The sequence below is a fragment of the Calonectris borealis genome, chromosome W, assembly GCF_964195595.1.
Source record: "Calonectris borealis chromosome W, bCalBor7.hap1.2, whole genome shotgun sequence".
In the NCBI taxonomy this organism is placed as follows: domain Eukaryota; kingdom Metazoa; phylum Chordata; class Aves; order Procellariiformes; family Procellariidae; genus Calonectris; species Calonectris borealis.
Window position 1 is genome coordinate 3,372,250 of NC_134351.1, and position 25,765 is coordinate 3,398,014.

Consider the following 25,765-nt stretch of genomic DNA (forward strand, 5'->3'; position numbering starts at 1 on the left):
GCTCAGTGCAGGTGCTGGGGCACAGCCCTGGGAATGACTCTAGCAGGGCTTAATTAGCTTGATTCCTGCTTTATGCCCTTGTGGTGGTTGTGATTAGTCAACTCACCTTTTTTAAAACTTATTTTTAAGAATTCCTGCCCTGATACTGTTTTACGGGTGTGAAATTGTAAGGGGAAATGCCAATGCACACAAGCCCAAGTTGCAGCAATTTGCTGGGTTAACTCCAGGCTGAAGGATGGAAACCTGGGGATGGCAGCGGGTCCGGAGCCCGAGGCAGCACGTGGCTTGTGCCGGTCTTGTGGGATGGGATGGGATGAGCCGGTCCTACCCTTTTCTGCCCCGAGGAAGGAGTTTAACCGAGGGTATTTGTCACCAGCAGCCTGGCTGCTGTTGAGGAATGTATTTACAAGGGAGGATTTTTGCTTCGTTATTCTTCTCTGCTGCCAATAACCAGGTGTAGAAAATAATGACCCTGAATGTGAATGTGTGCATCCCTTCTGATGACCAAGAAAGCAAGCTATTTATGTTAGTATCTGTATTTTTTTTTTAATATATATGTTTGAAGCTGATGTCACTTTGCTGTAGTGCAGTGCAGTTCTAGGCATGTTGGACTTTTAATTTACACAGTTTGTAGCTCTGGCCAAAAAAGGAGTAGTGTACCCTTACTGTGATAGTTGTCCGCGAAGGAAACCACAAGAGCAGCCTAACTTTAGTGTGGAGGTGGATTTTGGACCTTCTGAGTTAGTCGGCAGTGTAATAAATAGCAGGTAGTGTAAGTGAATCCCTGAGTTGGGTTTTTTGTGGCGTTATTGTCTGCTCTTTGACCCGTTCTGCAAACAGAGGCATTTTACAGTGGTTAAAGGAATATCAGCATGAACTACAATTCAGGTCAGGAAAATGACTGCTTTTATTGCAGCAAAACCTCAAGCTTTGGCAGATACCCGAAATGTCTGCAAAACATTTTAGTGAAGAATTTGCTATTTAGCAAAACTGAAAAAATTCCGTGTGAGCTTTCTGTGTCTTGAGTTGGTTGTGTAAAGCAATTGCCCTCATATGTTCCTGGCGTGCTGCAAGACACATCTTGTGGAGTTGGGTTGGGTTTTGGCTTAGCCTGGTCCTCCAGAAATGATAGAGACCTGTCCAGAGATGGTAGCAGGACTGGGAAGGGTCATGGGTCGGTGGGTGATGGGCTTCATTTAGCCTTCCTCATTTGAACACTGTTTAATGTGATGCCCAGGTCATGGTAAACTCATCAGTTTTACTAATGAGGCTATTAAGGATTTGGTATTTCTGCTCTTTGCCGTTCCTGTGGTATCCAGAGGGTTTGGAGAGGAACATCCCTACGGGGGAGAGCCTGCAGCCTGGAAATGTGACCTTTTCTCCAGCTGTGCTCTCCTTTTGTCATTGATTTGTCCATGTTCAAAGTCTTCTCCAGCCGACTGAAACCTGTGAGCTGTGGGAATGGGTTAAACGTGTCAAAGGCTTGGACTATAGGACTACAAGAACTATAAGCAACATAGGTCTATAAGACCTTACTATAAGGAATATAAGTCCTTAACTGCAGGGTATGGCCCCAAACCTGTGGCTTGGTGGTGGGATGGTGATGCAGCTCCTCCAGCAGCATGTGTTCCCAACCTGCCATGCCACCATCCTTCACCACTTTTAACCAAATTGCATTTGATTTTTTAAAAAAATATTTATTTATTTATTTTCTTCTCCACAAGCAGTATTTTAGTACTGGTTTTTAGTTCCCTGTGCTTGTCCGTATGAAGTCAGTGGTGCTGTTAGGACTTTCAGACCCTGCTCTGGCAATTACAGCAGATCACCAATGATGCCGAGTAACACGTCTTGCTGCCTTCCCCCACTCTATTTATGGTGCAGGGCAGGTTGTAGGATACTGAGGCCATCTCCTCCTTAATGCATGGCCATCGCCACCTCCTTCAGTCCATGTTTCATGTTCCCATATGGGCATTGGTGGTGGTACCAGTGGGGTGGTTTTGTGTTGTCTGGGTGCTCGGTGTTGGTGTGCTCCAGGTGTTTGGTGCTAACGTGGCTTGGCTTCTCAATAGATCTGTGCTGTGTCCACCTGTCCATCCTGCCTGTTGGATGTTCCTGTTGGCTCTCGTTCATCCTTCTGCCCTTGAATCTCCGTTTGCCATGTGCCTTTGGCTTAGCTCTTCCCTGAGAACAAGTCTCCATGCTTGAGGTTGACCAAGCCTTTCAGCTCGTGACCGCTTCCCATCCTGCTGAACCATGGGCAGGCCTGCGGGGCTGGTGGGCTCCACGAAGAGACACGTTTCCCTTGGTGGCTCCACCGAGGTGCAGAGTCAGTGCTTAAACCCAGCTAATCTATACCTTCACCCTTCCCGTGAGTCATCGCCCAGGCTGCCTTATGATAGTCCCGCTGAGGTGCGAGGTGCTGGTAGGATGTGCTAACCACCACTTACAGGGCTGTTGGGAGCAGGATGTGTTGTGGGTGAATCACGGCCACTACTTCCCAAAATGACACGTTACATCTCGGGGATGTGTCCTGGCGAGTCACCACTCTTCAAAGAAAAAAGACGCTTAATATATTTAAAGATGGCTTTTAAAAATCACGGGGGACAGTGATGGGAATGTCTGTTTTTTTCTGAAAGTCCCACAGGGATGGTTTCAGGTGGCTCAAGCAAACCTCCAGCTGCCAAATCCCTGAGCAGGCTGGACATGAGCAGGCAGCTGGGGCCGCTGACATGTGTCTTAGCAAATGAGTGTCGAAAACTGTTTAAAAAGAAAAAAAAAAAAAAAAAAAATTTGATCCCTGTGCCTGCCACGAAGCCGGGCCTTGGTGCTACGCCCCAAGCGAGCAGAAAGTCGGCGTAAGCGTATCTTAAGGCAGCGGGCGGACGCAAAGATACCGAGATGATGGAAGCTATAATTTTCAATCTAATTAAGCTGAGTAACTCCCTCTTGGATTTATGCTTCTTAATTACTTTGATAACATGGGTGCTGCGGGTATCCCTGTTTTTTGGGTAGTGAATGTGTTGTCCAGCTGGGGTGGAGGAGTGGTACCCACTGAGTGCTTTGGGGATGGTGTGGGTCTCCATCAAAGGACACTTAATCTCCTGATGGGGTGAAGATGGAGAGCTGGAGGTGGCTTTCATGTGACAGTACTGGACTACTGTGGTCTTGGATTGGTACCACATCTCCTGATAGGATCATGTGTCCTGTTTTAGAGGCAAGGTGGTGGTGCAGGAGAGGAAAGTCCTGCTATAGATCCAGACCTCAACGAGAAGTGAATGTGTGAATACCGGTGCGGCTCTCACCAGCCTTTCCTGTGGCCGTGGAGTGCCCGTTTCTTGCCTGGCTGATGCCTACCTTCACCACCACATTCAGTGGTCAGAAATAAAATAATGAAGGAAATGAAAGACCAAGTGCCACTCATCCAGTGCTTGATCAGTGTCTCATGTCACCATGCTGTCGCCTTGCTTTCCTGTCTCCTCCTGGCCTTGTAAGAAATTACTTTTCTACTGGGATTGACCATGAACATCTGCACTACTATCTGGTACCTAATAGTACCAACAAGGCATGTTTTGGCTGAAGCAAGACCTTTTAACACCACTAAAAAGCTCTTCTGGAAGCCATGTCTGCATGGGGTGTGAAATATCTTGTCTGGGGGCTGGTGGAGAGCTGCTCTCAGGGACTTCCCTACTCTGAATATTGGGGTTTTCTCCCCCAGATTCTGGCGTTGCAGAGATGCAATTTGCTTTTCCTCTCCTGTCTGGCCATGGCAGCTGAAGTGCAGCTGGGGATGTATTGTTTGTGGCTGGATGGATTTCAAGGGACCGAGGTCCCTGCGTGAAAGTCTCTGCTTTTGAGCCAGACCTGCCCTTGCCTCTCCCGCAGCATGTCTTTTATGGCCCTGGGCGTTATAAAGACCCTGGCCAGAGAGATGGGAAGGTCGTGGCTTGCTTCTGTAGACCCTAGAAATACCAGGTTTGAAATCTCTTGCTCTGCTTTCCTTCTGCTTGTTTTCTTTTTTCTTTTCCTTTCTAAAGGCTTCGTTTGGATCCTGCCCCAGCAAGGTGATAACTCGTTCCTCCCTGTGCAGAGTGGTGAGATGAATGCTTATGCATCGTCTGCCTTGCTGTGGAGGATGGAGGCAGAGCTCTTAAATAAAATACTTCGTTTTTTTTTTTAAAAAAAAAAAAGAGGAAGGAGAAGGAAGGATAAAAACCTAGGTGTCTTAAGCATGTAAATCTGAATTCTAGAAAATATTGATGCTCAAGGTTAAAGGGCTGGTGCTTTGGGTACAGCTGGTGGCAGGAACGGCTGTGGATTTCAACCTCGCAATGCTGCCGCCGCCCTGGGGGTGATTTCTGCTGCCCGGCCCCTCGCCTGCTCGCCGGGAGCAGCTTTGAAGCCTCGTGCGCTCTTGGCGTGCCAAAATAAACTCGGAGTCGAGGCTGTCAGAGCTAATCTTCGTCCTTTCATGCTTTGCCCTCCCTGCTGCTGTTTCAGTGAGTGATGGCTGTGCTCGCACCCGCTTATTTTTAGGGAAATACCTCCCCAGCCTGGGAGCGCAGGGACCATCCCCATGATGCCAGATAGACACGAGCAGTGCTTTGAGAAACCTGAAATACCGTTTGCTCAACCCTCAAGGTGGGTTTAAATCATCTTTAGGAATGAAACCTGTTTGAATTTGCCTTTTAGCACCTGACACTCCATGCTGTAGAAGGTGGGATGGCTGAGGCCGCTTCAGGCTGCGCAACTCCTTGCAGCCCCCAAAGAGCGAGCTGCGAGCAGGCTTTTCCTCCCCAAGCGCTGCTGCACCGACTTTTGCGTCCCAAAGTCCAGCACTGAGCAGAAAAACTGCTAATCTCACCCAGATGCAGCCTCCTGGGGCCCCTCTTTGTCCGAGGAACTGTGTGGTGCAGAAATCCATATTTAAAAAAAAGTCTATTCTATTCTCAGAAATAGAATATTCTATTTGGCAATGCCAGAAAGTCTGTAGACTCTTCAAGCTTTCAATATTTTCTGTTCTTTTGAATTTATTTTTTTAATTGTTTTTAATTTCTTTTCATTTTTTGACTGAAAAAGGTGCTGTCTCCTGGCAGTCTTTGCTCTGGTACAAAGTTTCAGCACTGGAAGGTCACGTGAAGTAAATCAGCAGAATGCAAACTCTGCTGTTCCTTGCTAAACTTTGCCCGGATCTCATCTAATCGCTGACCTGATAAGTATTTAGGAGCTCCAACTCTTTTCCTGCAAGGAGAGAACTCAACCCCAGCTCCATTCCATGGGGCAGCGCGCGTCCTGGCTGAGCATCCTGCCGGGATCCTGGTATGCTCCTGCTCCAAAGGATGGTATTTCTGAACCCTTTGGATATAAATTATGCCTGAGCGATTACCTGCTGTTATATCCCAATTTTAAATGGTATTTTCTTTTTTGAGTAGCAGGTTTACTGTTTTTTCTCCTTTTTCTTTTTAGTCTCAGATGACTCTGCTTTAATATTCAATCATTTGTGAGGTATTGCCCAAATTTAGGCTGTCGGTAATCTGCAGCATGATGGTTTTTGGTGTCCCTGTGGGAAGAGCAGACTGGATGTTGAGGCTGATAGAAAATCCCCAGGACTGTAGTCTGCAGAAGTGTTTTTAACTACCGGACCACGCAGTTCATAAGTTAGTGAGGTTTAGTTAGCAACTCTGAAGGCAGTTTCTTGTCTCACTGTGTTCAGTAGTAAAGGCTGAACGTTTCTAAAGGAAAAACCTTCCAACAAAGCAATTTAATTTTCCTCGGTAATATTTTGGGGACAATCTGTTGGCGACTATTTTATCTGGCATCCCATCTCTCGGCTTATAACCATCTTTGATGTGGCTCATTCAGGGGAAAAATGGCATTACACGCTACCTCAATCACTCGGATGTCAGAGAGGATATCGTGTTTGACTAATCAGGGGAAATTTGGGAAGATTTAGTAATGCTGGGAGACATGACCCACTTTCAGATAAACACTTTTCAGACAATAGAGGTTGAGCGATATGGTGGGGGAGGGAGAAACATTCACAGGGTAGAAATAATTAATTATTATTTATAATTTTAAAATTGTATTTTATTGTGCTGACCCTTTCCCAGGTTCACGATGGGTTTGCTTTCCTTCTTTCTTTCTCTCTCTCTTTTTTTTTTTTTCCTTCTTCAGAAAAAGAAAATGCTGGCAGTAACTGGTTTTCAACAAATCTGTGTTATCTGGAGATGACCATCCCTAGGCATCCCAAAAGTGATGCTCCCTTGGGCACTGGGGATGGCTGGAGGGTGTTGGGGAGCTGTGGTCCAATGCGGTGTAGCTCTGGTCCAGCTGTTGGTGACCAGTGTTGGCTGGGGATTGGGAACCTGATGTGGGAGTCTGCTTTGAGTATCCCAGCTCAGGAAGGTGTCCACCCGATGAAGTGCACCTTAAGTACACAAAGACAGAAGAATATTAATCTGTAAAGCCAGGTTTCTGTGTTTTCTTTGTATTACAAACCTTATGCACAGATTATCCTTGTTCCAGTGTTGTTTGGGGTTTCTGGCCAAAACGGCAACCGAAATTGCAGAGGTGTAGCACTATGATGTTGCAAAACTGTGAGAAAGCCAAATCTGATGCTTAAATTTGTAGTATATAAACCTTTTCTTCAAAGACAACAAAAGAAAGCGTTCTTCAAGTAGTAACTGCATAATTTTCAGCGCTGCAAGTTCTGTCAAGCAACTTGTGGCTGTTTATTTGTGCAAGGTTTTATATTTGCAGCCATATAAGCTGCGCAAAACCAACTTAGTCTCCTTAAAACTTCTTATAACCCCTTATTAAAAATAGCTTTGTAATCCTTCCAGAGTATAGCAACAAAACTTCTGTCTTAATTTCATATTGGAGCTAAACTCTGTATCTTGCAATTTGCCATGCTGGTGTGAATGTCCAATGTGATGGAGCAATGTTAGAGCCCACCTGAAGATGGGAAGATGCGCTGTGCTGCATGGGCAGTGTTTTGGGGCAAAAACTCCACGCTAGGGGTGTGCTGGAACCGCTGCTAGTTTCTGGAAGGGTGTTCAAGTTTTTGACATTTTATTGTTATTTTTGAAAAAAACCTTTTGAATGATCATTCAGCTATAGGTGTTTTTTAATGCTCTATTTTTGCCTGTAGCTGTGTACTCCATTGCTGTGTCTTCCACAGTAAAACAAACAAACAAACAAACAAAAAACCAAAATAAACAAACAAACAACCCCCCCCCCAAAACACTAAACTCTTGTTTTCCAAGTAGTTCCCCAAATTACATTCTTTTACGACCCACGTTATCATAACAAGCCTCAGGCATCTTTACCAAGCAGGTTAACACCTTCCCCATGTTAAAGTCTTACTTCTTCTGCCTTTAAACTTTGAAGCCAGTACACTGACAGTTTTTTGGGTGCATCTCTGCTGGTAAATGCTGCTTTTACATGCTGTTGCAGTGATAGCTGGAAGATACGTAGCTCTGGCTAAATAAATCCATTTCCTTCACATATACCTCTGGGTGTTTGGTGAATTGGTCACTGAGGTATTCATGGGGGCTCTGAACCTGCAGATTACGGTTGTGCCTCATGAAATACTCAAGTGGAATTTCTGAAGCATTAGCAGCGGATGTTGAAGCCCTGATTGAAGTCGTGCGTGACGCTGAGAGCTCGTGTGATCTTTGGGTGACTCAGGAGTGATGATGGTACCCGGTCGGGCAGGAAGGTGGTCTTGCTGCTTCTGCAAGCACCGGTGATGCTGATGCCTGTCTGCCTGCTCTCACGTGCTTGGGAAGGAGCTGGAAAATTGGGAAGAGGTAAAATACATCTGGGATCTGGACAAACCTGTCCTGCAGTCAGGCTAAGCTTCAATATAGTTCATTTGTCTGGGAAGGAAGAGGCTGTTTTGGAAGGACTTGGCTCCACTCCTCCTGCTCACACAAAACCTGTGTAATTTGGCAAGTCAGGACAGAGCAAAATGCAGTGGCCGAGGCCTGAAAGAGCCAGCCCAGCAGCTGGACGTGCTGGAGATGAATGCAGATCTGAATCACGGCTCATAATTTGAAAGCTGAGTAGCTTTTGAAACACCCCAAGAGATGGAAGAGGCCCTAGTCGGGCCTTACCTGCTTTCACCCCATAAACAGCTCTGACCCTTGTCTCTTAGGTTTTGCACATAATTTACCTGCTTTAAAAGTTGGCTGCCGCATTAACACAGTTGTCCAGCGCCCGTGATTCAGTCTTGGAGGAGTCTCTTGGGAGTCATAGCACCCATCCAGGGGATTCACGTTAGATGGTTCAGTGGGGTTGTATTAAGGATGTTTAAGTTGTTTTATGGAAGCAGGCCAGTTAAAAATGGAGACTTGGCTTTTTTCACCCTTAATTTCCAGGCAGAGCTTAAGAAAAGCTTAAGCCACCAGAGAAGCATGTGTAGGTCTTGTGCTCCGGTAATAAACCTGCATTGAGGGAGGGGATGGGGCCTCCTTCGTCCCACAAACATTTTCTTGAGTGCACTGGATATGGGCAGCCAAAGCAGGTGTGAAAATATGGTAGTGACCTTTAGCCACTACGCCAGCCTTGAATATTTGTTGGGGAGGAGCGACATGTGAAATCTTGATGTGTCCCTTCAAGAACCAGATGTTGCTGATGCTGGTGGTGATGTCCTGCAGCTGCCCACTGGAGCAGCATCCTTCCCACCAGGCACGAGCCTCGCTGAGGGCTTCTACCCTCCATGAGGGTGCTGTGAGCCTCCCAAATTAGAGCCCTGAGCTCCCCTGTATGGGATTAGTGGTTGCTGACCTCTACTTCTATTGCACATCACTTCCATGCGCTCGCAAAACTTCCCACTTTGGGGAAGTTTGGGGATTTAAACAGTTACTGGCGATGCTGCTTGCGTTTGATTTCTGCAGGTGAGAGTATGACGCTGGGGATAAATTTACTGTAGTGATATAGCACATGTTAGGAAGGATAATAAAATTTAACTGTGGTAGTTGTCTAGCTACTGGAGCAGCCCCTATCCTTTTATTTCCTGATGGGGAGAGATTTGCAACTTGTTTTCGCCAGTGTCAGTGCAAAACGAGATGCGGGCTTTCTCCTGTGCATGCAACTCCTGTTGGGAGTTCCGAAGTGTCGGAAGAGCAAGGAAATCCCAGCTCATGAGCTTTCCCAGCTGGCTGGGAAACCGGCAGTGGGGGATGCTGATGTTTGGTTGTTTCTTTTCAAACGAAGCCCAGCCTTTTGACAGTGCTTTGGTGGCAGCCGATGGAGGGAAAACCTCCTCTGAGAGCAGGCTAAAATACCCTTTAAACAGGTTAAGCTGCTTTCCTATGAAAAGAGCTGTTGTGAAAACCAGTCCCTTGAGGTTTCTTGCTGGGACGTCGGTGCTGGCAGCCAAAATGAGCTCAGTTTGTAGCTGTGCTGTGCCCATTGGTGACAGCCCCGTTGCCCCCTGCTCCTGCATTGCTGTGGCCATCAGCGCTATCTTTGCAGACCTTGCAAAGACTTGGGCAACACTGTGTTTCAACTGAGGTGGCTTCTCCAAAATGCATTAGCTTGCAGCTCAGATCCACGTTCCCATGGCTGGAAGTGGCAGCAACGGAGGGAGCGTGACAATACGGGGACTTCTGCACCAGCTGTGTAGCGGAATGATTGAAAGCATCAAGGAAAAAGCAAGAAGAGGTGACCAGCAGGTCCCCTGGGCATTGGGCTAGGTTTTGCAGAGCTGGTTTTTCTTTGCGGGGTTGCTTGGCATGTGGCTTTCCAGCATGGTGCAGTTAATGCTGGGGACGTCCTTTAGCTTTGCATGTGGAAGTGACCCCGTTTTGCAAATACAATACAGGGAGGACAGGGGAGAGGAGGGGAAAGCAAATATTTGCATTTCTGCTGTTGAATCCATCTCGCTGGTGCTCTGATAGGACCTGCACCTCTCCCATTCCAGTCTCTGCTCTTACTAAAGTATTTCTGAATGTACCATTTGTTTACTAAAGTGGGTCTTATCTCCACCCTCCTGAGGTGGTCTGAAAAGCTGAAAGCTTGAACTATGGCTCTTCTGACATGGTAAGCTCATGAAAAATTCACTCCAAATTCTGATTCCTACTCTTGTGGCTTCATTTTATAAAAAAAAAAAAAAAATAATAAAAATAACGTTTTTCTCAGAATTTCTACTTAAGGACTGTCCTGAGTTTAGCTGAAATTCCACGTTAAATACCTCTTGCTTGAGTAAAGGCTTGTAATTGTGCTCCAAGTGCAATAATACTTGGGTTATTTCTGATGTCACCTGGGAAAGCATGACTTCTGTGTGATGTGAGTGCTGGAAAAGAAGTGATCCTTGTCTCCTCAACCACACCCAGCCAGGGTGGGGGAACCCTTTTCAGTTCTTCCAGGCAGTTTTGACATGTATGGAGAATAACTGAAGTTCAGATAATGAATTTCAGTTTAATCCCGTGGTCATGCTTGATGCTTGTTTGTAACAAACAGAATTCGCTTCTCAGTAGGTCAGGTGATGGGATCACAGCACAAGATACTTCTATGGGCAAGAGGTGCCTGTGGTACCTGTCTGAAAAACTGGCTTGATTTGGGGCAGTAAGTTAGAAAGTGCCTTTAACTGTCTGAGTTGAAGGTTAAAATACCTTGAACCTTTGCAGTCGTGGTGTGAAGCAGGGCTAAGGTTGCTCTGGGAGTTTTCGCTTTGCGTTTCTTAAGCTCTGGGAATTCAGCTCTGTGGGTCACATTTGGCTTGGGGATAATACCAGCAACATCTCTTTAATCTAAAGTACTAATTGACCAAGAATGGAGGAGTCATTTATACTCAGCATATATGGAAGAGCACCGTCTGCTGGTCCCTCCAAAAAGGACCTCTATTTAGTTTATTTATGGGCACCAAAAATATATATCGGCCCTTGATGGGATCTCTCCTGAGCACCTATGCAGTGCTGGCCATGCTGCTGAAGCCTGTGGAGCTGTGGTCCCTTGTCTGATGCCATCATGTGCCTGTGCCCTTGGCTTTCAAACGATGCCAAATCCCCTGCAAAGGGGAGTTCTTGCAAGGCCATCTCCTGCCCTGCCATTTCCTTAATGCTCCAGCACTTGTGCAGCATTTAGCACCAGGTATGTGAGGGAACAGAGCTTGAAAGCGCAAGGTTTAGGCAGTTGAAGAAAACTCCTACTAAGAATTATATGCAAGAGATTTCATAGACTGGGGAAAGAAACATTACAGCCTGCTGCATCATGTTGCATGCCCTGAACATTGCTTGAGGTTTTATTTAGGTTGGTATGACTGCTTCTGGCTCAACTGTTGAACATCCCCATTTATGTTGAGAACTTTAGGGGATGAGGAGCCTTTATCCAGCAAATTGTTTAATTTCTGTCCAAATTTCGGACATGTCACGCACTTGAAGATGCTGGTGGGCACCTCACAAGCAATAGCTTAACGAGAAACGTCTATGAACTACAAAATATTGAGCGATTTCTCTAAATTCAGTGTTGCTGTTGAGGAGGAGGTGGATGAGTGTGCTCTCTTTTCTTGCAACCTGTGGAGTTGACAGCCGTTTGGCTTGCAGCAGCCTGTTTTCCCATTAGCTGCTGGGAGGGAGCTGGTGTGGATGCACCACGCTGTGAAAGGCAATGGGATTTCAAAGACTAATTGCTGTGGAACTTGAAACGAGTCCTATTAAGCAGCTATTGTCAAGGCGGGGATGCTAAAGACTTTGGAAACGGTTCCTAAAATACGAATTTGGACTCGTTGCATGCCAGCTATTAGGCAGAGAAGTCTCTGCTGATCTACACTGAGGTTTGAGAAGGCTAGAGAGGGGGTTTGGGGGCCGCGGCAGTGAGGAGGAGCACACCTTGCCCCCCACGATTGCCTGACTTCCCACCGCGTGTGGGCAGCCCCAACATACTGTGGAATTTGGCATTTCCCAGGACCGATACAATTGATATGTTGCTTCACAGGCTGGGTGGCTATAAATGATGGCCAGATATGGTGATCCAAACAGGAATTTCTTTTTTTTTTTTTTTTTTCCTTAAGCAAGCACCTAAAAGTACTTTTTTTTTTTAAAAGTTTGCAGCAATTTCTCCTGTGGGGACAGGGGAAAAGACCTTCTAGCCCAAGGGGAAGATGAAAGGGTAGGCAGCTGGAAGAAAGAGCAGCTATGAAGGGACGTGTGTTGCTTCAGCATCTCTCTGCTTTTTGTAGATCCCATCCCCTTCTGAGCAGGGTCCTAAATCACTGCTGCATGCATGGATGTGCACAACCACTAATTCCCCCTTGATGCCTTTGGAGATCCTGCGGGACTAACCCATAATGTGAGTGATGCTGTGGGTTATCTGGGGTTTCATGTGCGCCAGTTTGCCCATGGTGGTGGCTGAAGGTAGCTGCACAAGTTCAGGTGTCCCAATCCAGCCACCGGCCCGTGGGGTTTGCAGGAACTCAGGTCTTGGGACTGAATATTTTATCAGAAAGGGCAGAAACTTTTGGGCTTATACGAGCTGGGAGCTGGCAGCAGAGCTTCGCTTTCACAGCAAAATAAACTGGGGTAACATAATGTTTCTTCAATTTAATTTTTCCCCCCCCTTGTTTTATTCATCTACCTAGCGACGCATGAAGTCATTCCCTAGAGGAGAGAGAAAAAAGTCGCAATGCAATTTTTGAAGAGATGGATTTGAGTTATGGTTTTGCCCTAACTTGAGTGAGCCACTCTCCATCTCTCAGGAGTTGTCTTCACTCTTAAACCACTATAACTTCAGGGTGTATTTTCATTTGTTTTGCTGCTTTTCTAATTAATAATCCTTTCCCCCCCACACTTTGGATGGTAAGAGTAGGTTTAACTAGTTTTGCGGGACGATGTGATGCTGCTGAGCCTTGCCTGTATTGAAACTCTGCACCCGCTGCCTGTGCCCAGGGGTAGCGTGTAACTGCTTGGGAGGAATAAAGAAATGCTCCTCTAACATGGGGAGAGATGTTTAAATGAGTAAATACATCTCCTGTTGGGATATGGATGTTCTGTGCGTTGATCCAAGAGACACGCGAGAGAGTGGCTTTGTTGTGGGGACAGGGAAGGAAGAAGTAGCACCTGGTGGCTGTGATAGCTTTTTTTTTTTTATTATTATTTTCTTCTCCTTCTGTTTGGGGCGTTTTGCTGTGTGGACACTTCGATGTTTCATGAGAGCTGTGTTTGATCTGCGTGGGAGCGTGTGTTTGTGTGCTGCTGGGGCATCCGCCCTTCCGAGGGGAAGAGATAACCTTGGATTCGCCTAACGCACAGGGTCGTTGCCAAGTCAGGGGAGAAATTCAAACCAGAAGGTGAAGGCTAAAAAAGATGCATTTGGTGGTGTGGTTATTTTTTATATTTTATTTAATTTTATTTTTTATTTTAAGTGGGTGCAATTCCACTTCTTGCAACCCTTCCTCCACTTGGGCAGCCTTCAGCATTTTGATCTCCTTCATTGAGCCCTTCCTGCAGAACACAACACTGTTTTGCGAACGGCATCGTCTCCCAAATCTCCTCCTGCTATTCAAAATTCAGGGGTTGATGGAGATGGTCTTTTCCTCCATCCTTCCTTATTTAAGCTTTCTTCTCCCCCACATTTATTAGAGGAAATTGTGTATGGGATTTAGGGGATGGTTTTCCAGGGAGCTGCTGTGTGATATAAATAAGAGGCTGCAGGATACAAGTGCTGGGAGATCTAGAAAGCCGAAATCTCAGTATTTTAGCTGGACAGCTGAAGTTACAAGGAAATAAGGAGGAAAACGTAGCTGACTGCATAACCATACTGTACCTTCCATTTTATATGTTAAAAAGGAAACCGTTTTTTGTTTGAGTTTCCTCGGAGATGTATTTTGAACCAATTTCAGCTTAGCGATTGCAAAATTTTGCTTATTGTCTTTGTCTCACTGGGGAGAAGAGACAAAAAATATACGTTAATATAGAGTAATGCATCATACAAGTGCGCATCCGAGGTCTGGCACATGGACAGTCCTGGGAGAAGCGGAGCTGAGCACAAGTCGCATTCCTAAAGACCTGGAAATTACTGCAATGAAATGAAAATGCAAGAGCAGTCCTTCCCTGCAGGAGACCCTTTCTTTGCCCCCCCATTCCTAACCAAATAGGGATATATGAATATTTGTTCATCACTTCAAATATTTTAATTAAACTTATTTATTCCAGCTTTGCCTCTTGACCACTGGCGCCTAATGTCTCCTTGCTAACAAACCTTATTGCTGGAATTTTAAAATTATAACCAGTAAAACGTTGCTTACTTAAATCCTCGGTAATCAATTTGTTTTTCTTCAGTTGCTTAGCAATGAAAAAGATGCAAAGGTGGCCTGGGTGCCTTTCCATCACACCCTTCTGGTTAGAAAGGGCTGAAGAAATGCCCCATAAATACAACTATAGGTCAAAACCCCTTTGAATTAAGCATGCACGGAGTGATGCTCCAAGAGGGTTTTTAATGCCTGAGTTCTGGAGAGGTGAGGGGTAACTATACAGGTTGATTAATCCAATTACTTCTTTCTAATAAGGTTGAAAATCCAGTCTGGGGGAGAGGTTGCTCTGCAATTAAAGGTAGATTTTGGTGGTGCTGTTTGGGCGCAGCAGTGCCCAGTGGGGAGGATGGCTGAGCGCTCGAGCGGCGGGCGAGGTGGCATGTACCCTGAATTTCGGAAGATGCTTGTGACACTGTGAATGCCACCTGTGTTATTGCAATTACAGCCTAGAAGCAGCGGCTGTTTTGAACTTCTCCAGCTGAAATTCCCGGTGTGTCCTGTGGCTGGGGCTGCCCTGCCCTGTGCTGCTGAGCCCGGCTCCTCCCAGGATCATTTTAATATAAAATCATTTAATTGGAGGGTGGTCACTGCACTGGGGAAGGAATATGCTTATGAGTTTCCCTAAAGCATCACGAGGCTACGTTATAGATAGAGGATTGTGAAAACCTGGGGTGAAAGGCCATTTTTAGCTACTTAATTAAACCCCAAAGGCCACTTTTAAACTACTTTATTAATAATCAAATGTATATGGTGTATATTGAGCATGTTTTGGATCCAGCCTGTGTTCATCAAGGTGCTTACGTGGAGTTTAGATGGAAAATGGGACCGCAAAGACAAGATTACACCACAGCACTGCTCAAGGTTTTGATTAATTGAGAATTAGGCAAGAGAAGGGTAATTAATGCCAATCAACAGGGATTTGCAGAAAGTAGCCTGGAAGGATTTAACTTGTGCAATATGACAGGTAGAAGTCATGCTACAGAGACACTTGACCCCTGTATGGGGTTTTTAATTAAAAAAGCGAAAAACCAAGTCAGTAAAACCCCAGTAACTCTTACTGGAATAAAAAAAAACCTGGCTGCATGGCTGAGTTAGGACCATGGGTGTCATCCTGATTCCCCTTTGGGTCAAGGATTTTTTCTTGATCCTCTGCAATGTGGCAATTTTTTAATCAATGGCTTGGTAGAAGAGGTAATGAGCACTGGAGGAGCTGGGTCGGGTGGGTGGTGCTGGAATGTGGCTGTGGAGCATCCCATGGGTGCTGGACCCAGGAGAGATGCATGGGAAGGGGGTGTTGAATCCCCCCTGCTCCAAACTGCTGCCCTGATGCCTGCAGCTTTTCCAGAAGGAGCCGCAAGTCAAGTGCGTGTTTATCTGAGTTGGCTTTAGCACCAGACTTTTTGTGCTTCCCCAGGGATGCTGCAATGATTTAGGTGGTTTGCAGAGCATCCTTCTTTCTGGCAATGTGGCTGAGACTGGATAGCGATGGTGAGCATCTTGTAGAGCTGAGCCAGGCCTGATAGAAGAGAAATTTGGCGCTTGCTGTGGCTCATGGGGATGATGATCCCCTACTCCTGGTGCTCGATGGGACAGGACCTGGAGAAAGGTCTCCCACCCAGCAGAACGGTGGCTGGCGTCTGTTGGTGAATATTAAGTTTTGGAGGGGCTTTGCCAGGGTTTGTAGCAGATCTTCCAGTGGAGCACGTGCTTTAAATCCGGGCTTAGGCTTCCAGCGGGGCAGCCCTGCCTTGTACCCCATGATTTCATCAGGCTCCTGGCTGCATCCTTGCAGCACCCTGCCTGTCCCGCTGCCAGCTCTCAGCCTTCACTAGTGCTGCCTCAGAGCAACTAAAGGTGAAGGACTTCTGTGCTCAACCTGATGCAAGGCTGGAAAGGCACTGCTGCAGAAGGAGATGGGCGGCGAGACCCTGAGTGTTGCCATCTCCAATTAAATGAGCACAGCCCTCCTCCTGTAATATCTTGGGCTGCTCTGAGATGGTTCGTTAGCGGCAATGCAGGCGATAACGCACATCCCCTGTGGGTGAAGTCTTGTTGACCCTGGCAGAGAGGTTTGGTTTTATTGTTTCTTAAAGAGTAGAGGAGCAAAGTAAAAAGACAAGAGTTGTTGCACTGCCCAGAGCAAATCCCAGTCTTGCAGCCTACAAGGGGATTGCTCCCCAGCCCAGGAGGGACTGCTTTTCCCCCCAGATTAAGACAGAATGATTTGTTTGTATTGTCCCAAAGCACCTGGGCCTCTACCTGGTTTTGCAGCATCTAGTGACTTGTTGCAAGAGGGATTTTGCATTTCAGCCCATTGCTGCGGTGAGAGCGGGGCTGCGTGTGCGCCCGAGACCTTGGCACTGAACCTGTCAGTCTTAATTGAACCTGCGGTAATGAGCATTGCTGAGACGCTGCGGAAGAAATGGTAGGGGAGAGGATGGGAAAACACGAGTTGGCTGTTAGTTACATGTGAAACTATTGATTAGTCCTGGAAATCATGTTTAATTAAAGCAAAACCTTCAGGATGGAAACCCTGGGGGTACGCTTGGTGTGGGGGCTTGCCTGCAGCCCTGCTCTGCTCAGTGCCAGTTCTACCTCTGCTGTCGGTGAGATGAGTACAGCGCAATGATGAACCAAAGCCTTTTAAAACCCCCTCCGTTAGAAATACTGCTAACAAGCCAGTGGATAAATGCTGCAGACACTGCTTGTCCAAGCAGCTGAGTACTGCTCAGCTGCTGTGACACTTTATGCAAATCACCTTCTGAATTAATTTGGGCAGGGGAATAAAATTCAGCAAAGAGAAATAGAGCAGATTTAGTGCTGGTGGGAGACGTGGAGCCATCCATCAGCATGACAGCTCTTTGGAGGGGAGGAAAATATCCTCGTACCTAGGAGGCATCGGCAAAGCACGTGCTTTCCTAGCTCAAATCCAGCGACCCCTGCAGCTCTCTGGGATGAACAGAGATGCTCCCCAAAATTTAGGAGCCCTGCCTTCATGGGGGCATGGTCTGGGTGTGCATTTGTGTGCTTTCCCTGGGTCCGTCTCCACGCTGATAGCACGAGGAGGATGGGGAATGTGAGGCACGGTGTAGATTATGCTCGCCTGCCTTTGCTCGGCTGTTTGGGTTTGTGCGTTTTTATCAGCCCTGGGAAACGCACAAGCTGCTCATTCTCATGTTGAGAAGTTAGAGATGCTTCTGCAGCGTGCCACTGTCTTTCCCTTTGCATTTAACACTCTCAGCAAGTTAACATTTGCATTCTGTAGCTCAAAATGATGTTTTTTGTGTTTTAACAAGTAAAACACAACTTCATTTTTTTTGCCCTACCCCTTGAGCATGATATTGGGGTCATGTGTGTCCCTTGCTGTGTGTTGAAATGTTGTTTTGCCAGTCACGACTTCTCCTTTCAGCCTTTTTGGGTTTTTATGGTGAAGAAGGGGTCTTTTCCTATTAGAGGTCCTTGCTGTGGGTGGATGCTCTCTGGCCAGGCTGGGCTGTTGCGGGGCTCTTGCATAGTGTCCCAAACAGGTGCTGGTGCTGCAGAAATTCGGCAGTGGAGGGGTGTGCAGCACCAGAGCATCCCTGTCTGCTCTGTACCAAGCTGTGAAACCCACTGCCATCCCCTCCTGACTCTCGTGAGGGTTTGCTGGCCGGTGGTACCCGGCAGCAAACGGATGAGCCAGGCTGGGGTGAGATGCAGGGGTCAGCGGGTCCTGGAGTCACGGCACAGCTTGGGGAGCTCTGACCTAAATATGGGCTTTGCTTGTCTGCCAGGCAGGGGAGAAATCACTCCTGGGATGAAAATCTCATTCGGAGGATGGGAAAGGGAGGATTACAGTTTGCCATCTGCCCTGATGTTCAATATTGTAAATAATAATAATAAAGTTAATGATCCACAAGTCCCTTAACAGAGAGGTTTTTGTCCTGCTGCCGAAGCGCCTCGCCTGTGCCTTGCTGTCATGGGTGAAGCAGATTTTTTTTTTTTTCCTCCTGAGCCATTGCCAGTGGGGCAGAAAGGATTTTTAAGGCTGCAAGGCACCCAGGAGAGTCCTGCAGCCGGTGCCTTTCCATGCCCTCCTGCTGACAGCACCCATCGAGTGGCTCTTCCCAGCACTGGCAAGTGTGGTGGTTTGCACAAGTGCATTTAGCACAGCTAAATAACTCCATAAATAACCACCTGTTAATTAAGGGGACGTGGGATCCTGCTGTGGTAGGTATAATGCCAGTAGACGGGCCAAAATACAGCGGTGACCCGAGTTCAGCCCAGGACTGCATGCCCAGTGCAAATTAATGAAGACAAGTTCGTTTGCTTTAGTGCAGAGCTGGAAGGGGGTGCTGTGGCTGCAAGGAGAGTTCCCTGTTTTTTTTGCTGCAAGAGCCTCTTTAAATTAACTCTGTGGAGTTACCTTGGATAGTGGTTTAAAAAAAATTGGGAAAAGGAAAATGATATCCAAACCCTGAGTTGTGCTGTCTGGTATGACCTCTTTTAATTTAAGATAGAGCTTGTATTTTGCTCTTTTTACTTGGGAAAAACAAACTTTAATTTTAGTAATGGATGGCTTGTGAGAGCTGCAGGGTAGTTATTGGACTGTTTCAAGGTAAGCTGCTTAACCATTCACATGCTGTATATATAAATGTAAATATTCTTGGGAAGCCAGGACTGAAGCTCATGCTGTTTTTTCTTATGTGTTTTTGTTCTCTTCAAGAGCATCCAGTTATACTGGACCACATTATTTCTTTGAACAATATAGAACGAGGTTGGCAATAAGCCCACTGCAAGGGGGGAAGAGTAGAAACGTGCTTGCTTTATGAAGGAAAATATACAGATATTTGTCCCAGTCTCCCCCTTGTTCTTAGTTGACATTTGTATGTTCACCTCTCATTTTTCTAAGGTGCGCATCACTGTGTCTGGTTTCTGCTAAAGCCCTTTCATAAGTTTTTCTTAACCTGTGTGGAAGAACCTTGGTCGTGAGATACTATATCTTAATCTTCGTTACTGAACTCCTAATTGCTAGGCAGTCGATGCTATTGTATCGCCAGTATTGTAGGTCTTCTGCCATGCCCTCCCTCTGGTTGCAGTCCTGTTGGAAGGATGCCCCTGGAAAAACGTGCTTGACCCAGGAGCAATGAAAACTTCCCGGGGTCAGCTGTGAGTATTGCCATTCCTGAAATAACCCGGGGGATTAAAAAACAATAATAAAAAAAGATGGATTTCCTGACTTCCAGCTTGCCATGAAAACTGTTGCAACCACCAAACAGCCCAGGCTAAGAAAAAAAAATGCTTAAAAATTAGCTATCTCAGTTTAATTTAATGGAAAATTATACTCTTAATTTAATGGAAGATTATACTCTGTCCACACTGTTGGTGTAACTCCTTCTGTGCAGACCAGCATCCCTTCCTGCTGTGCTGTAGCATCCACCGAGCGCATCGCCAGGAGTTTGAGGATGGTTTGCTGGGTGCGCCTTTGGCCGGCACTGGGGGCTTTCAAACAGCAAAACAAAACCTGCCTCTTCTAATTCAATGTTGGTTTTATCTGCATCCGTAATGGCAGCCTGCTAAAAGCTAAATCAAATCAGGAGGTGGGGATTGAATTTATTAAGCTTCTGCTTAATCTGGGTGGAATAATGCAAGAGGCTCCGAGAGCGCCAAATCACTTTGGTTTATTGGGAATCTGGTTTAAAAAAAAACAAACAAAACAGATTTTATTTTTTTTTTTTTTTTTGTTGAGAGGCTGAGCATGTGGAGCTATTGCTGATTAATGCTAACACCTTGTTCAAAGGCATACTCGAAGATTAAAGAAACACTTTTCTTTCTGCTCTCCTGGATGGTGACACTGGAGTGTCGGGAGGTTAAGTGATCTGCCCAGGGTTGTGTCTCCTGAGCCTGAAGTCAGGCTAATCCTCTGGTCCCAGTGCTTTGGGACAGACCCGCCTGCCCTTTCCCTTCATAACAAGCTCCTCCAGAAGATCAGGAGGTTGTTAAAGCTAGCGATGCCAGGACATGGCGTATAAAGTGGAATAATTGTGCTAGAGGTGAGATTATGGAAGTAGAGGTACACAGAGATGCTCTCCTCCTGCCTGGGTGGGTACCTGCCTGGGGGCATGGTTTTGGTGACCTGGTGGCTCTCATCTATATGAATTTAATTGGCAAACGTACGGTGTATGAAGTTGCTTTGGGGGGAGCAGGTTGCAGAAGTCGTAGGCAAGGAAGGCAGGCGATGTGAACGTGGTGCTCCAGCGTGCCCCCACCATAGGCTGCCTCCAAGCCTCGGTGGGTTTTAATTAAAGCTCGCCTTATAAAGATCTAAGAATGACAAAGTGCTTTTATTTCAGCACTGTATGGTTTGACATACTTGGGATTTATGGGCGAAAGGGTCTGTGTAGCAGCCTGCCCTGCCTGGAGGGCTGAGCACTTGCTGGAGCACAGCAAGGAGGGGAGGACGGTGAAAATGCACAAGAAAAAAAATGGTGGTCCCCTTTTTGGACACATGTATGTATGCACGCACGAGAGGACAGCATTATAGATGCTTGGGGAAATGCATTCATACAGCCTGTTCTAACAGCCTGCAGCTATTTAGCGGGGTGGGAAGCGCTCGGTGCGGGTAGTGCTTGTGCTGGAGCAGCGATTGCATTTGGGACCTCCAGCCGGGGAACGAGTTACCCCCAGGGCTCTTGAGACCTTGCAAACACCCATGTCTTATTGCCTTCTGTACTTGCAGGTGTGTGTATACACAGAGTCTTGGAAAATCAGTTTTATTATTAAAATTCTGTAGTTTTGTGGTCAGGGTGGCTGATGGACATGAAGTCTTCCACCACCAGGTTGTAAGTCCCATCCCTGGTCAGTGGATGCCGAGAGCTGCTACTCTCTGCCAGTGCTTCCCACATCTCACCTGGGTCTTGGATGGTTCCTGGCGATGTATTGCTGAGAGGGGCTGATGTGACCTCTTACTGCTGATGGAGGTGGACCCAAATTTCATCCACCAAAGCGTGCACAAGCACCGCTGTGGTTTTTTGGGTTGCTTTGGGGTCAACGTGCCCCTCTCTGTATCCATCTGTCCAGGCAGGTCCATGGCTCAGCCTAGCCCCGTGCGCAGGTGGAGAATTTGCAGGACTCCAGCCAAGACCAGCAATGTCTTGTTTTTGAGGTTGCCTTGATCCCAGTACATCCTGATCCCCGGCTATTTTGGGTATTTCTGGAGCGTGTTTGATCTCTTCTCTGCCAGGAGAGAGCTGGCACTGGATGAAACTGCAATGGTGGGAATGAAAAGGCAGGCAGGGCATTTTGCAGGAGGGGTGAGAGCTGCAGCAATGGTCCATAAAGCCCTTCCCATAATGTTGGAGCCTGGAGAAACTGGGGCGAGGTGCAGCGGGTGAGGAAAGCCGAGTGATGTATTGCCAGCAGCTCCTTGTTTCGTGGTCTGACCAAAGATGGGCCATGCAGCAGGGATGTTACATCTCTTGCAATGCTGCTTGCTGGAGGGGTCAGGGAGATTGGGCTGGGGGTCCCAAACCGGCCCCTTCCCCATGGCAGCCTCCCTTCCTCGTGGCAGGGAAAGCACTGAAGGCTTGTGGGGTGCTAGAGGTGGTGTGCTGAGAAAAGTCTATTTATTTATTTTATTTTTTTTCTCCTCTCTGATAAAACTGCTGTTCTGGCAATATATTTGTTTAGCTCCATTAACATCCAGGGTTCCTGCTGCTGTAGCTATTGAGCAACTCTAAAAATAATTACACACGATACATATAAAAATCTATTGCTCTTCAGCTGCAGAGCAGGCTGTTAGACGGCTGCTGCTGCTTTAACTCTTGGGTCGCTCCGAGTGTTATTTGGCCGATGTGTGTCAGGGGTTTGGTTTTAAGATGAGGGACAAAGCCATCTTTGGTTCTACAGTTCTGGTGTCGCTTGGATTTGCTGTCGTTTCCCCCAACTCCTTGTATTTTGTGTAAGAATAATTTTATATAGCTCTTATTTCAATCAACAGGAAGAGTTGGGGAGAGACATGCCCCCAAAAATGCCAATAAATAAGTGATCGTTGAAGGGCTCCTGTTGGCTCTGTGTTGGCTGGCTGAGTCCAGCATCAAGCTGGCATTATGGGACTGTGTCCAGCAAAAAAAGCCTGATTCAAGGTGACCCCTTGCAAGGATGGAGCAATTTTGGGTTCCTTGTTTTCAGGACCTTGTCCTGGCAGCCCCGTAAGCAGGGAAATTGGCATTGGCAAAAGGAAAGGTGGATGTAGAGGGTGAGGGAAACCCGTGCATGGAGGTTGCAGTGTTACTGCTGGGTCTGCAATGTGTTTGTCCCAAGTCCTAAGAGCAAGTGCTGGAGGTCTCAGCACAGGGGCAGTTACTTGCTCAGCACAGGGGGATGCTTTTATGCAGCCTGGGCGGAGTATTTATCTCTGCATCATAAAAGCAAATTAAATCTCATTAGCAGGAGGTGTTGTGGCTCTGAGTAACGCCATAATCTCGTTATGCATGAACGGTGCTGCTCGCTCTTGGATTTTTGTCCCTTCGTGGACACTTTGTACGGGTCCACCTTTGGGATTTCCTCTCGGAGGCATACAGGTGGCCCAGACTTTGGAGATAAAGGTTAAATGTTGCATCTAAGCATTTTTCTGGAGCCTTGAAGCCTGTTTGCAGGTTCGCTTGGCTTTGGTGTCTTCTATTGCCTGCTTAGCTCCATGGCGGTGGGTTTGGGTTAGGGCTTGTTCTGTGGGGAGCAACGTATTGTTGTTTTGTGCAAAAGAATTATGCTTTGGTGTACAGTCTGCTGGGGGGGTGGGTGGGAATTGCGTTATTTCGTAAAAGCTTCTAGAAGGCTGGGGTTTTTTTTCCAGGGAAATTAAATTTCACATTTACCTTGGGTCTGTACCCCGCTTCATTAGATTGGTAACAAGTCAGCGTACACCTCGTCCAGGAGAAGCCTGATTGAAAATGTGATTGAAAATCAGACTTCTGGTCTATAATTTACCCCAAACCCTAAAAGTAGATTTTTTTTTTTTTCTTTTGGACTGAAATAAATGGCTTAGCTGCACTGACTTTACAATGAGTGTGGGATTGTGTCCATAATGAATTAATTTATTTCTGATTTAATTTCCTGAGGTTTCCTTGTGTTTAAGTTTTTTCTTTCTTTCCTCCCCCCCTCCCCCCCCCCCCCCCCCAGTACACTAGGGTTTGGATTCCTGACCCTGATGAAGTTTGGAGATCGGCAGAAATTATCAAGGATTACAAAGAGGGAGATAAAAGCCTCCATCTGAAACTTGAAGATGAAACTGTAAGCTTTTGAAAGTCGTTATTCTTTTCAGTAATTTAAAGTTTCAAATTAATGTGTGAAGAAGCCTGAGCCATCTCATATTTTTTAGGAATTATTTTTAAATGTGTTTTATTGCCTTAGCACTTCCAGCTTTTCCCTGCGCGCTCCCTCCCCAGCCACTTGCATTAAAGTAGGTTGCGAGAAAAGCTCTTGACCCCTCTCATCTCTTTTCATCCTCTGGCAAAGTTGTAATAGTCTGTGATATCAGAATGAGGGGTTTTTTTATAGCAGCAGTATGTTAGAAATATCAGTTTATGGTTTTTGCTGCTGAACAAATTGGAAAGAGCGTGGCTGGTGGCATCTACTCAAACTTGGGTACCGATGGAAAAACTGCATAGAGCGCAGAAGTGACTGCTGTGCAACAGCTTTCTTTGTGCCTTAGTTTTTCTCTTTAAGTATAATCTTACGTAAAACCCTTTTTTCTCCTTTTTTTTGAATAAAAAAGCTCTAAAAGACAAAAATGAGAAACTCATGTAAATGTAGACCTTTTTTAGCAAGTGCTGCTTTTAAATGCACGAACAGCCCAGGCTCACGGTGTGTGTGCAGCCAGTGATAAATCATTCCCAAAGCAGGACAGAGGCTGGAGAAGAGCAGCTGCTTTCTGTCCCGCACAAAAAGCTTGTGGGGTGGGACATTGGGTAACAGTGGGGGATTGCAGATGAAGTTAACCATGGCATTTGCATCAGCTGCAAAATTTGGGTGGTTTATGGGAAGGGAGCAACCGTGCTATGTACCCACCATAAGGTGCCTTTCCCACGTGTGGTGCCTGGTGTAGCAGGAAGAAAAAATATATTTTTCATGAAGAATTCCTCCTAAACCAGCTTTCTTCATTGAGCAGATAGGGTTTCCTTAATTATCTATAGCGTGATCTGCTCTGTTGCTTAAAAGAGTTAATAGAAGCCACTTTCTCCAAATTGAAAATGCTCCGAGGAGGGTGGGAAATTCATCTCCCCTGCCAGCCAACCGTTTCCATACTGCGGGGAATATTTTCACCCTATTGCTTAATGGAAAGATGGAGAACAGGAATGAGACACGCTTGATTAGGCTGTTCATCAAAACAATTCTTCTTTCAGAGCAGTGCAAGTGCGGGCCATTTGTAGTATGTCAATGTGCCAGGTTTGCAAAGAAAGTCATTGGCATTGAAATCTGCACCCAGTGCATGGTGCTGTTGGCTCTGCCAGGGTCAGTCCCGGCTGCACTTGTTGTCCTCCCCAATTTGCTCTTCCAGCATAGGGCAGCTTTCTGAGGGGGGATGAAGGACAGATGATGGTACTCTTGGAGATGCTTTTCTCCCTCTGTGGTGATACTTCTGGATGAGGAGGTGCACGGATGCCACCTCACTGTCCCTTGGAAGCACCAGGCATGTTCTTGTAGGACCATAAGTCACTGCCTCTTGCTTCTTGGTGGGCTCCCTGCCCGGTAGGCCTGTGGCTGGACCTCCTGGATTCCATCCTGCGTCCATCATTCTCTATTTCAAGTCATATCAATCATCCTTTGAGCATATCTTTTCTCTAATGACCTGATGTTTCATGCTCATGATGCAAGCATGATGCTTATGTTGGGTGCGTTCCTGCCATTCCATGCAGCTGCTTGTCACTGCCGCCTGGTGGCATCCGATGCCAGGTGAGGATGCCCCTTGTTGCAGCCATTGCTGAGTGCTGCAAACTCCATTCTTTTCTGGTTGAGATCTTCAGCAGTTTTAGTACTTGGGGGGTGAGAGGGAAATTTTTTTTTTTTTTTCTCTTTAATCTGGGTATTTTCTTGGAAATCAAAGGGGCTAAAAAAGTCCTGCAAGGTCTAACCTTTTTGTACAGCTGAGTTTGGGGCTAGCAACATTAAAGTACAAGGAGATTAAAGGATTACTAGGTGTTGTAGACGGTAGTTTAATAAGCATGTCGCTGTCATGGTCAAACACAGGAGCATCTCATTTTGGGGTTGTGCAAGAATCCGCTGCTTACTGCGGGTGCTCCCAGAGCCCCCTGTTTGATGCTCTTCTGTGCGAAACCCTGCCTGGACCCAAGTCACGTTGGGCTGAAAAGCTTTAGCGAAGGGGAACAGCGCACGTGTGCATCAGATGGAGATACTGAGCATACATGTCTTCGGCGGTTTTGAAGCTGTCGAAAGCCTTTTGTTCCTGACAGCCAACATGCATTACCCAACTGTTTAGTGCTTCTCTTTTGTCCTTGTGCTTTAAGTGAATTTTCA

General features: G+C 46.5%; 1 protein-coding gene across 1 annotated transcript in view; it reads left to right on the forward strand.

The window, feature by feature from the left end:
* The first annotated feature begins 22,928 nt into the window (after positions 1–22,928).
* Positions 22,929–25,765, forward strand: part of LOC142074995 (unconventional myosin-Vb-like) — a 116,011-nt gene continuing 113,174 nt past the window's right edge. Inside the window, exons 1-2 of the mRNA XM_075135989.1 lie at positions 22,929–22,934; positions 23,411–23,521. Of these exons, the coding sequence (XP_074992090.1) occupies positions 22,929–22,934; positions 23,411–23,521 (117 nt within the window). The remainder of the gene's footprint in view (positions 22,935–23,410; positions 23,522–25,765) is intronic.